Below are 15,215 nucleotides of genomic sequence, written 5' to 3' on the forward strand. Positions count from 1 at the left end.
GATATAACACATCATTTAGTCTCTGGAAAACTACTATACAGTATATGTAAGTAAGAATTAAAAGAACCAATAAGGTCTTCATGTTTTTATGAAAATAGTTTTGACCTAGTGAATCCTCTGAAAGGATCTCAGGGATCTTTAAAGGTTGAAGGGATCTTTGTCAGTCTGTACCACCCTTGAAAAACATTTGCATTATAGTATTCTATCCTACTTCTCTTCCTAAGTTTTGTTTTATTTTATCTTTTGGGAGTTTTATTTTATTTTATCTTTTTCAACCACTTAGATTTGTTTTTTGTTTGTTTGTTTGTTTAAGCAATTTGTTCTGTCAATGTCTTAACTAGAGTGTTTGGAATGTGATAAGGTAACCAGACAAATCACAATAGTGAAGAACATTCATTAGAATGACAGTGCCTGTTAACCATTTCTCCATGATCATTATATTCTATCCTAAAGTGACCCTATATTTCCTTTGAAGGAGAGGTCCAATAAAATATATGGATATCTAGGATTTGTCTAGGGTTATCACATTTGCCTGACCCCAATCCTTTTCTATCTTCCATTCAGATGAAGGTAATCATGTTTTTTGTTTTATCTTATATGCCCTCAACTGTGAATAATATATCATTTATAAAATTTAATTAGAAAGAGGAATTTATCACCTAAAGAGAGTAGAGTCTTTGACAAATTTCAAATCTAGTTTCTGTACTTTTTCTTTTTAATTCCTTTGACACCATCTGTAAGTGTTTGTTGTAATCCATGGGGATTTATTGTTTCAGGCATACCCATTATATCTGGTAATTATTTAGTTCAATACCTATCAGTAAATAGCCCAGAGAGGTCAAGCTATTCTGTCACACAGTTCCATTGATAGAGTATGACATAACCTTAAGACCAGTTTTGATCTCAATTCATGACCATGTAAACACCAAAATTAGCCACAATGTCTATAATGGAATGTGAGCCAATATCCAGACAAAATCAGATATTGATAAGTACATTGTTATCTTTTCAATCATTTGTATCAGCCAGCTTAAGGCATTTTAGTCAAAACCAGAGCAATAGAACCCCATTTCTTCACGGTTTTTTATGTAAATTTTTTAATTTATATTTGAGAGCAGAATGCATTACAATCCTTATTATGTATATAGAGCACAATTTTTCATATCTCTAGTTATGTACATAGTATATTCACACCAATTCCTGTCTTCATACATGTATTTTGGATAGTAATGATCATCACATTTCACCATCATTAATTACCCCATGCTCCCTCCCTTCCCCTCTAACCCCTCTTCCCTATCTAGTCTTCACGTTTTTTAAATTGGAGAAAAGAGCACAATATGCATCTGCTTTGATTTTGAATAAGGAAATTATGGAATTTATCTGACCTGGTATAAACTTTATAAATGCCATTACTGAAAGGAATGAAGTGTAGAACACACACTAGAAAGTTATAGTCTTTGATTTGGCCATTGTATTTCTTAAAACCATAAACTACCAACATGTAATTTTATAAAAATGACTCATAACTCAATTTCCTGTTTTCCTGCAAGTAGCAGTATTGTGAGATTTCAAGGGGACAAATAAACTTACAAAAAGCAAGCTTACTTTAATAAACTATAACAACTACTTTGCTAATATGGAATCAGCTATCATAAAAATAGGTGGACTCTTTAAATGCATTTGTTTCAGGCCACTTGTAAACGAGATCATAGACTTGCTATGATGAAAACCCGTCGCTGCTACCTTGAGAAAAAGAAGGAGGAAGAATTGAAGAGATTTGATGAAAATACTAATTGGCTTCATCGTGTGGAAAATGAAATGAGAGTCTTAGGTCAGAATGGCCATATTCCAAAGGTACAGATGTGTTTATACATTCATATTTAATAATTGTAAAAACTGAGCTTTTAAAATTTATCTTCTTTGTAGAGTAAAATTATCTTTCATATAAGAATAAATACCTACTAGATTTCCCTTCTCTGTACTCTCAGAAGACTAGAGTTACTTTTAAATGTTGTTATTCTTAAGCATTTGCATCCTTTTATGAGGTATCTCTTAAGTCAGTAATTCTATTACAAACCATGAGCATTCATCATGTAGGTAATTTACATTTGCTTTAAATCTAGATATTTTGTATGAAAACAGTTTTATATGTGATTAGTATTAATTGTGTTACAGTTTACAGTGATTTCTGTGTCTAGCTGAGCATATTCTTTATTAGAATGGCAAAGGTTATGTTTGTAAAGTGTACTCAAGGCTAATGGCTGTTCTGCTACAATGCTACAAGTAATCTGACTTTAGTGACTACTAATTTGGGCTATTTTGCTCCCTTAACAGTAAATCTTCTAGGTAGGCAGCTATTTCATGATTGTCATTTCATGATTGTAATATTACTATTTCATCTCTAGTTTCAATTTTATACCTAGACCATAGAAGAGGAAAGAAATGAGGGAATGATTTCTACACTGAGAGAGCAAAGACTTTTCCAGAAATTCCTAAAGGACTATCCATTGGCTAGAATTGTGTCACAAGGCTATTTCTAAATATAAAGAAGTCTGGAAAGGTGACTTTTTAGTTTGTTGTGTTTGTTTTTTTTTTTTGTTTTTTTTTTTTTTCCTCCCTAAAATTGGTGTTCTCTTCATGAGAAAGAAAGAAAAAGTAAATATGGTATAAGCACCTACCAGCAATTGCCACCAAGTAACTAGTTTTGAACCAGGTACCTAATACTTTAAAAGAATATTTTCAGTGTTTTGTTTTTTAAAGGAAAAGTATCATAAAGTCTTTCCTTTGATGATACTTTTTCTGAAATTCTATACTTTATTTCAGCTAATTGTTATTAGGCTGTAAAAATCTTCAAATTTCTGGAAGAGAAAACAGACGGGCCTGAAAATAGAGATGAACTAAAATATTCAGTAACAAATGCTAAAGACCTTTAATATTCAAATGTATTGATTTTTTTTATAATTTAAAGATATTAGCCAATGCATCATGAGTAGATGAATAGATTTTCCTGATAGCAATGAGTATAAATGCTTTATAATCACTACTAGTAGACAAAAAAAAAAAAAAAAGTGGAAGCAAATGACTTTAACCTTAAAATGTAAACATGACTGTGGAGAGGAAACTAGCAAGAATGGTCAAAGACAATAGTTCAGAATAATGAAAGGATCAGGAAGGAACAGATACTTGTTTCTTAAGAAGAAAGACAAAGATAAATATGGGAGTAATTTTTTAGTGGAGAGATTTATTGAGGATCAACCAACAGCTCAGTTTACTTCTTAGTCATTATAGAAGACTTGAAAATATCTTGTTAGTAGCCTACCAATTAGTAATAATATTTTATAATACCATAACAGTTTATAAAGTACTTTTAAATATTCCCCTCAAAAAGAATGTAGATATTGTAGAGAGAATAGGCTTTATACTTAAGAGTATTTAATAATTCTAGTATGTGATAATTCCCTTGAATGCAAATTATAAACGTGAATTGTCTGACTTTTAAATTATTTATTGATTTCTTAATTTTATATCTGTAAATATATTTAAGGCATTAGGAGCTTAAGTGAAATTCTGTATTCAAAGGCCTAATAGCATTTAATAATACTTAATGAATAATAGTTTAATAGTCTAAGTAACAATTATATAGAAATCAATAGCCAAAGCAAGATACGCACAGAAAAAACGCAACAAAGTTAGTTGTATCATGTAACATATTTTCAGTGTTTTCTCCCGAACAGTCATTCTGAACTTTTTGGAAATCTTAGATGCCTCTGAGAATCTGAACCAAGTTATGTAGGTCCTATGTCCAGATGGGATATTGGGGAGGTCATATGTATACAACTTTACATGTATTTTTAGTCATTGAAGTTTTGTGAAGCCATGCTAAAAAAAAGACAGTGATTCATCTTAGAACTGAGATTGTATAAGCTTAGAAAAGTTAACTTGTGAAATTTTATGCTAGATCTGAATCATCTAAAACTATAGAGAATCATCTTAGAAAGCAACAGTTTCTATCAGACTACCTGTAAAAATACTGAAACTACTCTGGATATAAGAAAACAGCTGATAAGAAAGAATAATATGGTAGACAAAAGAGAAATGGCTTTTCTCATATCTCAGTGACACAGTATTCAAGAGCAGTAATACTGCTTCTCTGTAAGGTCATTGCTATATTTGGTTCCCCTAACCTGTGAGGTACTAGAAACCTTCAGAGACACTGTAAATTCATAGGGTAGAAACTCTGCTGCTTCAAATCCATTAAGACAGATGAGTAAACACATGAACAATATGAAAAAGCAAGCAAACAAACTACCCCAAACAACCCAGAATGCCTCAACAAAAGAGCCCATTGATACCAGAGTGGAGGAAGTGTCAGAGAAGGAATTTAGAAAGTTCATAGTTAAACTGAACTATGAGTTTAAAAGATGATGAAAGGAGTAAAATCAGAAAAGAAAAAAAAAAAAGAATTGAAAATCACTTCAACAAAGGTAGAAAGATCCTAAAGAAAACTCAAACAGAAATTCTCAAAATGAAGGAATCAGTGAACCAAATTAAAAATTTAGTGTAAACATTCACTAATAGATTAGACCACTTGGAATATCACAGTTTTAGGCGTCAAAGACAGAGTATATAATTTTGAAAATAATGTTGATGTTGGAGAAAAAATGTTAAGAGACCATGAATAGAATTATTAAGAAATATGGATAGCATTTGAAGGCCAAATCTAAGATTCATAGGGCTAGATAAAGGCTCTGAAGTACAAACTAAAGGAACACACAATATTTTCAATGAAACAATATCAGAAAATTTTCCAAACCTTGAGAATGAAATAGAAAATCAAATACAGGAGGCTTACAGGGCCCCAATATACAAAATTACAACACATCCACATCAAGCCCCGTTATTGGTGTAAAAATGCCTGACACAAAAGAATAGAATTTTGAAATCTGCTGGAGAAAAACAACTGGTTGTATTTAGAGGGAAATCAACCCAGATCTTAGCCAATTTCTTAACCCAGACCTTCAAACCTAGGACTTGTTGGGATAATATATACCTAGCTCTGAAAGAAAATGGATGTCAGCCAAGAATACTATACCCAGTATAATTAAGCTTCAGAATTGAAAATGAAATAAACACCTTCCACAATAAACAAAAAAGTTAAAAGAATTCACATCTAAAAATATTACAGGGGCTGGAGATGTGGTTCAAGCGGTAGCATGCTCGCCTGGCATGCGTGCTGCCTGGGTTCAATCCTCAGCACCACATACAAACAAAGATGTTGTGTCTGCCGAGAACTAAAAAATAAATATTAAAAAATTCTAAAAAAAATATTTAAAAATTCCTCTCTCACTCTCTCTTTAAAAGAAAAAGAAAAAAAATATTGCAGTACAAAATATAGTCAAAAAATATGAATGAAGAGGAAATAGAAATTAAAAATGAAAGCCAACAAAAGAAGTAACTATAATAGTCTAGCAAAGGAAAATCTAATTGAACTTAAAAAGCTAGAAATAAACCCAAATAACAGGAAATAAAAATCATCTCTCAATAATAACACTGAATGTTAATAGACTAAACTCATCAATCAAAAGATATAGGCTGGCAGATTGGGTTAAAAAATAAGACTTGACAGTATGCCATCTCCAAGACACTCGCCTCATAGGCAAAGACATGCACAGTCTGAAGGTGAGAGTATGGGGAAAAAAATATCACTCACTTGGATCTCAAGAACAAGCAGGGGTTTCTACTCAAATAGATCACAGCACAATAATACTGGGTGACTTTAACACATTTCTCGTCACTGAATAGATCTTACAAACAAAAACTAGAGCAACTGTAGAACTAAAAAACAATAATTAACAGGCATATAGAATATTTCATCTGTCAATTGCAGAATGCAATTTTTTCAGCAGCAAACACAACATTTTCTGATGGAACCACTTTATAGGCCACAAAGCAACTCCTAGCAAATACAAAAATAAAAAAAAAAATTAGAAATAATACCCTGCTTTCTATAAGATTATGATTAAATGAAATTACATCTATGATAAGATAAAAAATAGAAACTATTCTGACACCTGGAGACTAAATAATTCACTATTGAATGATGAATGGATAGCAGAAAAAATCAAGGGTTGAATCAAAAACTACTCGGAAGCAAATTAGAGATATAACATGTCAAAATCTCTGAAACACTGTGAACATGATTCTGAAGAGGAAATTTTATAACAGTAAACTCATTCATTAAAAGAATAGAAACATACCAAAAATAATCTAACATTACATCTCAAAGCCCTGGAAAAAGAAGAACAAACCAACACCAAAATCAATAGAACACAAGAAATAATTAAAATCAGAGCCAAAAATCACTGAAATTGAAACCAAAAAAAAAAAACTTCAACAAATCAATGAAACAAAAAAGATGGTTCTTGGAAAAAATAAATAAAATTGCTAAACCGTAAGACAAGCTAACCAAAAGAGATGAAAGCCTCAAATTGTTGAAATCTGTGATGAAAAAGAAAATATCACCATAGATACTACTGAAATACAGAGGATAATCAAACTCTTTTGAAAATTGATACTCCAGTAAGCTAGAAAATCTTGAAGACATTGACAAATTCCTAGAAACACATGACTAACTCAAATTGAATCAGGATTTTGAAAATATAAACAGAACAATTTCATGTAAGGAAATTGAAAGAACCATCTACTAACAGAAAAGCCTAGGACCGGATAGATTCTCAGCAGAGTTCTACCAGACATTCAAAGAAGAACTAACATAAATCCTCCTAAAATTATTCCATGAAATAAAAAAGATGGAGGCTCTTCTAAACACATTCTATGAAGTTTGTGTCATCCTGAAACCAAAATCAGACAAGGCACATCAAGAAAAGAAAACTTCAGACCGATACCCCTGATGAACATAGATGCAAATAATTTTAATAAAATACTGGCAAATTGTATATAAAGACATATTAAACAGATAGTGCACAATGATCAAATAGGTTTTATATGCAAGGTTGGTTCAACATATGGAAATCAGTAACTATAATTCATCACATGAATAGACTTAAAGAATCACATAATTCTTGTTTCAATAGATGCAGGAAAAGCACTTGACAAAATATAGCATCCATTCATGTTTAAACACCAGAAAAACTAGGGATAGTAGGAACATATCTCAACATTGTAAAAGTTATATAGGCTAAACCCAAGGCCAAGATAATTCTAAACAGAGGAAAACTGAAAGCATTCCCTCTAAACATGAACAACACAGGTATGCCCATTTTCACCACTTCTATTCAACATATTCCTTAAAACTATAACCACAGTAATAAGCCAAAAGAAAAAAATTAAAGGGACACAAATAGGAAATGGAGAGTTCAGACTATCTGTGTTTGCCAAGTACTTTATTGTGTATTTAGAAGACCCAAAAAAAATTTGCCAAAAACATCTAGAATTCATAAATGAATTCAGCAAAGTTTCAGGATATAAAATTAACACCCATAAATTAATTGCATTTCTGTATACCAATGATGAATCAGCTAAAAGAAATTAAGAAAACTGTCCCATTTACAATAGCCTCCAAAAATAAATAAGTAAAATACTTGAGAATCAATCTAACAAATGAAGTGAGAAGTGAAAGACCTCTGCAATGAAAACAACATAACACTAAAGAAAGGAATTGAAGATCTCAGAAGATGAAAAGACCTCCCATAGGCAGAAGTAATATTGTCAATATGGCCATACTACCAAAAGCACTATACGGATTCAGTGCAGTTCCCATCAAAATTCCAATGATGATCTCCTTAGAAATAGAAAAGGCAGTCATGAAATTCATCTGGAAAAATAATATACCCAGTATAGTCAAAGCTGTCCTTAGGGAGGAAAACTTAGTAGTTAGCCTCACAATACCAGACCTTAAATTAAACTACAGAGCTGTAGTAACAAAAACAGCATGATATTGGCACAAAAATACACATGAAGACCAAAGGAACAGAATAGAAAACTCAAGAGACAAACCCCCAAAAATACAGTTACCTCATACTAGACAAAGATTCCAAATATATAATTGGAGAAAAGATAGCCTCTATAACAAATGGTGCTGGGAAAACTAGAAATCCATATGTAGCAAAATGAAATTGAACCCCTATCACTCACCCTGCACAAAACTCAAATCAAAATGTATCAAAGACCTACAAATTAGACCAAAAACCCTGCACCCACTAGAAGAAAATGTAGACCCAACTTTCCATCATGTCAGCTTAAGAACCAACTTCCTCAATAAGACAAAGTACAAGAAGTAAAATCAAGAATCAATAAATGGGATGGTATCAAACTGAAAAGCTTCTTCACAGCAAAGGAAATAGTCATGAATGTAAACAGAGAGAAAATCTTTGCCACCTGCACCTCAGAGCATTATATTCTAGGATAAAGAACTCAAAAAACTGAACACACACACACAAAAAGCCCAATTAATAAAAGGACAAATGAAGCAAACAGAACCTTCTCAGAAGAAATACAAAAGGTCAACAAATATATGAAAAATGTTCAACATTAGTTGAATTAGAGATGCAAATTAAAATTATACTGAGAACCATGTATAACCAGAGGAATGAGAAGTTATGCTCCATTTGTGATCTATATATCAAAATACATTCTACTGTAAAATTAATTAATTTTAAAACATTTTTAAACTGAGATTTCACCTCACTCCAGTCAGAATAGCAATTATGAAGAATATAAATAACAATAAATGGTGGCAAGGATGTGGCAGAAAAGGTATACTCAAACATTGCTGATAGTACTATAAATTGATGCAGCCACTCTGGAAAGCAGTATGGAGATTTCTTAGAAAACTTGGAATGGAACCACCATTTGACCCTTCAGTCCAACCTTTTGATATATATCCAAAGGATTTAAAATCAGCATCCTACACAGAGTAGCCACATCAATGTTTATATAGCAGCTCAATTCACAACACCTAGTTTATGAAACCAACCTAGGTGCCCTTCAACAAATAAATGGGTAACGAATATGTGGTAAATAAACCAAACTGATTATTACTCATGTATAAAGAAGAATGCTTTTATGAATTTTGTCAGTAAATGGATGGAATTGGAGACTATAATATCTTGCTAGGTGAAATAAGCCAGCCCCAAAAAGCCAAAAGTCAAATGTTTTCAGTAGCATATGGAAGCTAACTCAAAATAAGGGGGAGAGTGGAAGAATAGATATTCAGTAGATTAGAGGAAGGGAACATCCATAAGAATGGAATCCTAACTAGAATAAGATATAATCTGTCTTTGTATAATTATATCAAAATGAATTGTACTTTCATGTATAACTAAAAAGAACCAATAAAAAATTGAGTTATAAACATAATATATATAATAAAATTTAATTTAAAAAAAAACAGCTGACAACTTTGTCTCAAAATAAGGAATAAAAAGAGCTGGAGATGTAATTCAGTGGTAGATTGCCCATGGGTTCAATTCCCAAAACTTGAGGGAAAAAATATTTTAAAATAACACTGTTCAAATAAGTTTTTCTCGTTCAATGAACATGAACAAATTCTCTAAAATAATAGCAGTTGTTGAATGTTAACTGTATTTTAGTTTGTTCTCATTATTTAATTCATTTATTTGCTTCAGTAAAACTGAAGTAGTATTCTCAAGATGACTTTTTTAAAATATATGTTTTTATTAAAGTTAAACCTTAACCATATTTATAAATAACTACTGAAAGTTTTTAGTTTTATTACTATTCTTGTGCCTATAATGTTCTATTAGGTTATTTATCCTTGCTAGTGGACAAAAGCTTTCATGAATGGTCTAAAAATTTTTCTGTGTGTAATAATATAACATAAAATTTACCATTTTAATAGTTTTATGTGTACACTTCAAAGACATTAAGTGTATTCATTTAAAAATCTAATGTATTATAATTTTTAAATGATGTTCACTTTTCAAGAGCATGACTTCATTTAATTTGTTTGTATTACAATTTAGTATGTTTTTGCATAAAATCAACATTATAATTTATAGCCCAATCGCAACTATAGAAGTACTGAAGAACTTGTATTGTATTCAATATTGTATTTGAGGTGCAGAAAAGTCAGTTGTAAAAATTCACTAGCTTGCTTATTCTATCCAGTATTTATTATAATCTGACAATTTATAATATTATTTTTATTATTATTATTTACTTCTGCTATCTTGTCTACTTATAAAGTTAACACTGCTTTGATTATTGTCAACAAACTTATTTTTTCTATATATTTAAATCTAATTTTTCTAAGTCTGTCTTCTAGAATTATCTTAAACAGAACTTGAACTTTTTTTAAAATATTTTTTAGTTATTGATGGACTATTTTTTTTCTTTAATTTATTCATTTATATGTGGTGCTGAGAATTAAATCCAGTGCCTCACACATGCTGGACAAGCACTCTACCACTGAGCTAAGCTACAGCCCCAACCCCAGAACTTGAATTTTACACTTGAATGTGAATGTAGAATTGATTTTTAAATGCGTGTTTTCTCTGAATTTTATTATAAATAACTTTTAAAGAGATAAAACTGTTTCCATTCCCAACCCTACCTTAATTTTTTTTCCGTAGTTGTTTTCACATATGAAATAATTACCTAATTATAAGCTATTATTTCCTAAGTAAGTAAGCTGATACATTATAAATTTGTGAATGGACTTATCCAGGGTCGTACAACTTTGGACAAACCCTAATATTTTCAGTCTTCAAGTTGATGCTATTTTCTCATACTCTCCTGCACTATCTACTTTTTCTTTCTTAATAAATTTTTAATTTGTTTTAATTAGTTATACATGACAGTAGAATGCATTTATGCATTTTGATATGTCATACATAAATGGGGGTTAATTTCTCAGTTTTCTGATTGTACATGTTGTAGAATCACATTGGTCATGAATAGGTAATAATCTCTGTTTCATTCTACTATCCTTGCTAACCCTCTATCCCCTCCCAGCCCTTCATTCCCCTCTACCTAATCTAAAGTAACTCTATCCTTCCCTAGTGCCCTCCTCTTATTGTGAATTATCATCTGCATATCAGAGAAAACATTCAACCTTTGGTTTTGCTATCTACTTTTTAACAACTTCTGTCTATCTCTCACTGACACTACCCTAATTCAGACTCCCATCCCCACTATTGGACTGCTGCTTTTGATCTTTCTTCTTCTAGTCATGTTCTGATGTAATGCCTTCTCTCCCCTATAACCAAAGTAAAATTTTCAAAGAAAACCCTTATCATATTGCTGTTCAGTGCCTTCTGTCTAGAATAAACTCTTCATTATAATATGTTAAGCTTCTCATGGTCTAGCACCTAATTCTTTTCAAATTTAATGTCACCTCTCATTATACTCTTTGCTTCTGTCATTACCATCCTACTTATAATTCTCAGAGTAGGCTGTGCTCGTCCAATCAGATTCAGGAACTAGTGTGTTAAGTCAAGAACAGACACCAGTTGTAAGCTGTTTTCCAAAGATGCCGAACTAGCCAAGAATTATTATTAAGAAACGTGATTAAAAGAAAAAAGATAAAAGGAATATCAGTAAACACATTTATATGATTATAATCATACAATTTTATAACTGGAAAAAATAAAGAGGTCATATGACTTAGTTCTTTAATTTTAGTCAATAAACTAATCTTCCTGAAGGCTGTATGTATCTGGCTTAAGTTAGTATTTGTTTCAAAACTAAGTCCATTCCTAAAACTTCCATGACTCATAAGCCACAGCTTTAATCATATCATCCTGGTTCCATAAAAATAATTTTTTAAACACATACTATAATTGTTGAAGTGTTAAAATGAGTTGTGTAAATAAGTTTATTCTTTTATTTATCTCAGATAAATATAATGGTATTGTTTCTCTGTCACAGTCCCACTAACATAGAAAATATTTTTTAACAAATGAATAAACAACTAAGCTTTTTATAGAATTAATGGTCAACTATAAATTGGAAAGCAGAAGTTAAAAGCCAAATGGATTATAATATTCCTAGGAGGAAGTTTTCAGGCATAGCTCTCCTTCTTATGGGATTAATGGCTCACTTATTCAAAATGTCCAAAAACTAGTCACTCTTTTTCATTGTACTCACTGAAATTTCCCAATTAAAGATGCTGAGAATTATTGTATTATCATCATTTATACTTCAGTGTGATCATTTAGCTGGTATTTTCTATATTTGAGGTTTAGAGAGTTGGAGGAAAGAAAAAGAATTTTAGGTGACCATATTGAAGGACACCTGACACTAGATAGATGAAGCTTAAGAAAATGGGAGCATTCAAAAGACTGTTGTAATTGTGTGTATGGTGAAGCTTATAACAAGTGGGTGTGGGGAACAAATTTTTAGTGTCTGAAAGTCCAGATACTGTATCCTGGGTCTGTATGTCTTAATTCTGACATAGTCTCATTCCTAGGTTTAAATTTTATATTGTAGGCAGAGAAACTATAAATTGAATAAATAAATGAAATCTTTACTGAACTATGACTGTATTAAAGTCATAGTTCAGTAAAGATCTTTAAATGCAATTTTCACAGAGAATCTCCTTAAGGAAATGATATTTGTGCAAAAACTGGTCATATTAATGTATTTTCACAGCATTGTAAACTAGTTGATAGACCATAAAACTATACATCATCAGAATTCCTAACATTCAGTTTCTGAGGAAACTTGAAATGTTATCCTACTGATAAGTTATTGATTACTTATACCAGAACTCTTATTTTCCAATTGTTTCTAAACATATGTATATATCTGTATGTGAATATATATAAATAAAATTAAAACTTCTGATATCAGTATAAAATAAGTTTTGTTAAAATTCACTTGATTTAATTTCTTAAAAGAATCTAAAATATATTTTGCATGTTTTTCCTAGGAACTCAATAAAGATCTTTATTGTCACCATTTACACCTCCAGAACAAAGATTTGAAAGCACAAATTAGACATATGACAGATCTAGCTTGCCTTCAAGAACAGCAGCACAGGCGGACTGAGGCGTAAGTATATGGATTCATCTGTTCTACAGATTTTACTGTTGTACACTTAAAGAACCCAAAGCACAGAAGTTCAGTTTTCTACTGCGAGAAAGTTGAGTTTTATCTAGTATAAGGTTCCTTATTTTTTAAGTGTCTGTCAGCATCAGAAAGTAAGCAATAAGAAAACAGAACATTAAAAAATGTAATTTTTTCTTAGTCTTATTTTTTATAGTGCCTTATAGTTTTCAAAGCATTTTTCTTTGAGATTTATTTTTACTTAATATATGCAATGTAATAAAAATTCCAAAAATACTCAACTACTAAAGAAATTGCTAGTAACACCAATTGAATTTTTAAGTAGACAATTGTTAATTATTCATTATTTCAGAATGATTTTTTTGTTGTTAAAAGTTGTGAAATATCAGGTGTCCCAATTTGTACATGGTACTCTTTTATTTGATGCTTTTTGTGATATTTGTGCTAGCTCAAATAGCTCAAGAGTAACATCTTAGTCATTTAGTTTATGAGATATAATCTAAAAAAAAATGGCTTTTTTTTTTTTTTGCACCTTAGATAAGCCATTCAGCTCCTTCAGCAGCACTTTGCTCTGTGAAAATGAGAAATTTATTTCTCTAAGGGTCTTCTGCCATTCTAAAAATCTTCTTGTCTTCAACTAGTGTTCTTGAATGACTTGTGATTAATTATGTGCATTTTTTATTTAGAAGAAGAAGTCATATTAGATGGCTACTTTTAAAAAAGAAATAAAAACTTCCGGGAGTATTCTTCTGTGACAGGAAGCTGAAGCTAATCTCCCCCTACTTTCTCTATCTGTATCTAGAGGAGATGTGAAATATTCATTTGCTAGCACTCAGACCACCTGCAAGAGTTAAAGTCATCAAAGAGACTTTAATTTAACCATATTATATTTGCTAGGTCAAACATATAGATTAATATTTTTAAGATTTATTTTAAAATGCAGGGGTGCGGGGAGTTTCTAACTTATTAAAGAACTGGTGAGCCAGAGCATCACATAAAATTTGGCATAGTAGAAAGATATGAGTTATGGAAACAGTCTTGATTCTTGCTTATATTAGCAATAAAGTCTTCCAGAAATTATGTAACTTTGCAAAGCTAAGGTTACTTTCTTATATATGAAAATAGATTGTAATACAAACATAATCCGAGCCTGTCATGAGTCCCAAGATCACTTCCAAGTTCATTGATTTACTAGGACTCGATATTCCCCATATAGTTGTTCTCACTTGCAAAGAGCAAGTGTGCAACTATAATAACTATCAGTTATTATAACAAAAGGATACAAAGTAAAATGAGTACATTTTACGATATTCCTCATATAGTTGTTCTCACTTGCTAAGAGCAAGTGTGCAACTATAATAACTATCAGTTATTATAACAAAAGGATACAAAGTAAAATGAGTACAAGGAAAAAGTGTATGGGGCTAAGTTTTGAGAAGACAGGGCACAAGATTTTAAGAATCTTTTTCCAGTAGACTGACAGGATGTGCTTAATTCTTCCAGCAAGAAGTTGTGACAAGACACGTTATGAAATATCTACTTTGGATGCTCTTTAGAGATTCCGTGTCTTGGGTTTTTATTGCAAGCTGATCTTGTAGGCATCCTCTGCCTAGCATATACCAAAATTTGACTTTTCAAAAGGAAAGTAGGCATTAAACATAAAGCTAGTGAGCCACTCATCATATCAGTTCTAGAAATAATGGGAAAAATCTAATAAGAGGCCAGCTAAGCATCAACCTTAGAAGCAAGCATTTCTTAGCAATCTCAGACCTAGTATGTTAACTGCATAGTACAGTTCCAAGAACTGTAAGGATATATAGATATACTCTGCTGTAGCCTCTCTTCAATTCTTAGGGCCTTAGTCTCTCTGGTACTTGTTCATTTCATATCTCATTCACATTACTATGCAATTAGACCTGTAATGGTATGTCTATACTGAACATGAACAGGTGACAAATTTTGGGTTTGGGATTGGGTTATCATGGAACCAATTATCCATGGATACAAAGGAACTATACCTGATTTGGTACTCAAATAATTATTTTATTTACTTTTTGATTAGTAATTTTCCCCTATAAACTGTCTATCAACATTATCAGGAAACTGGTTCTGAATCCCTTGTGATATCAAAATCCTCAATGCTTAATTTCCTCATATAAGCT

General features: G+C 31.3%; 1 protein-coding gene across 3 annotated transcripts in view; it reads left to right on the forward strand.

Annotated features, from left to right (window-relative positions):
• Kif18a (kinesin family member 18A) overlaps positions 1–15,215 on the forward strand; it is a 69,612-nt gene that overhangs the window by 27,745 nt on the left and 26,652 nt on the right. For 2 of the 3 annotated variants that reach the window (XM_040284580.2, XM_005327462.4), the window contains 2 exons: positions 1,693–1,857; positions 12,917–13,038. In XM_040284580.2, coding sequence (XP_040140514.1) covers positions 1,693–1,857; positions 12,917–13,038 — 287 coding nt within the window. Of the gene's footprint in view, positions 1–1,692; positions 1,858–2,426; positions 2,564–12,916; positions 13,039–15,215 lie in introns of those variants that run through there. The other variant, XM_078046304.1, reaches the window with a different exon arrangement.

The sequence above is a fragment of the Ictidomys tridecemlineatus genome, chromosome 4, assembly GCF_052094955.1.
Source record: "Ictidomys tridecemlineatus isolate mIctTri1 chromosome 4, mIctTri1.hap1, whole genome shotgun sequence".
Lineage (NCBI taxonomy): Eukaryota > Metazoa > Chordata > Mammalia > Rodentia > Sciuridae > Ictidomys > Ictidomys tridecemlineatus.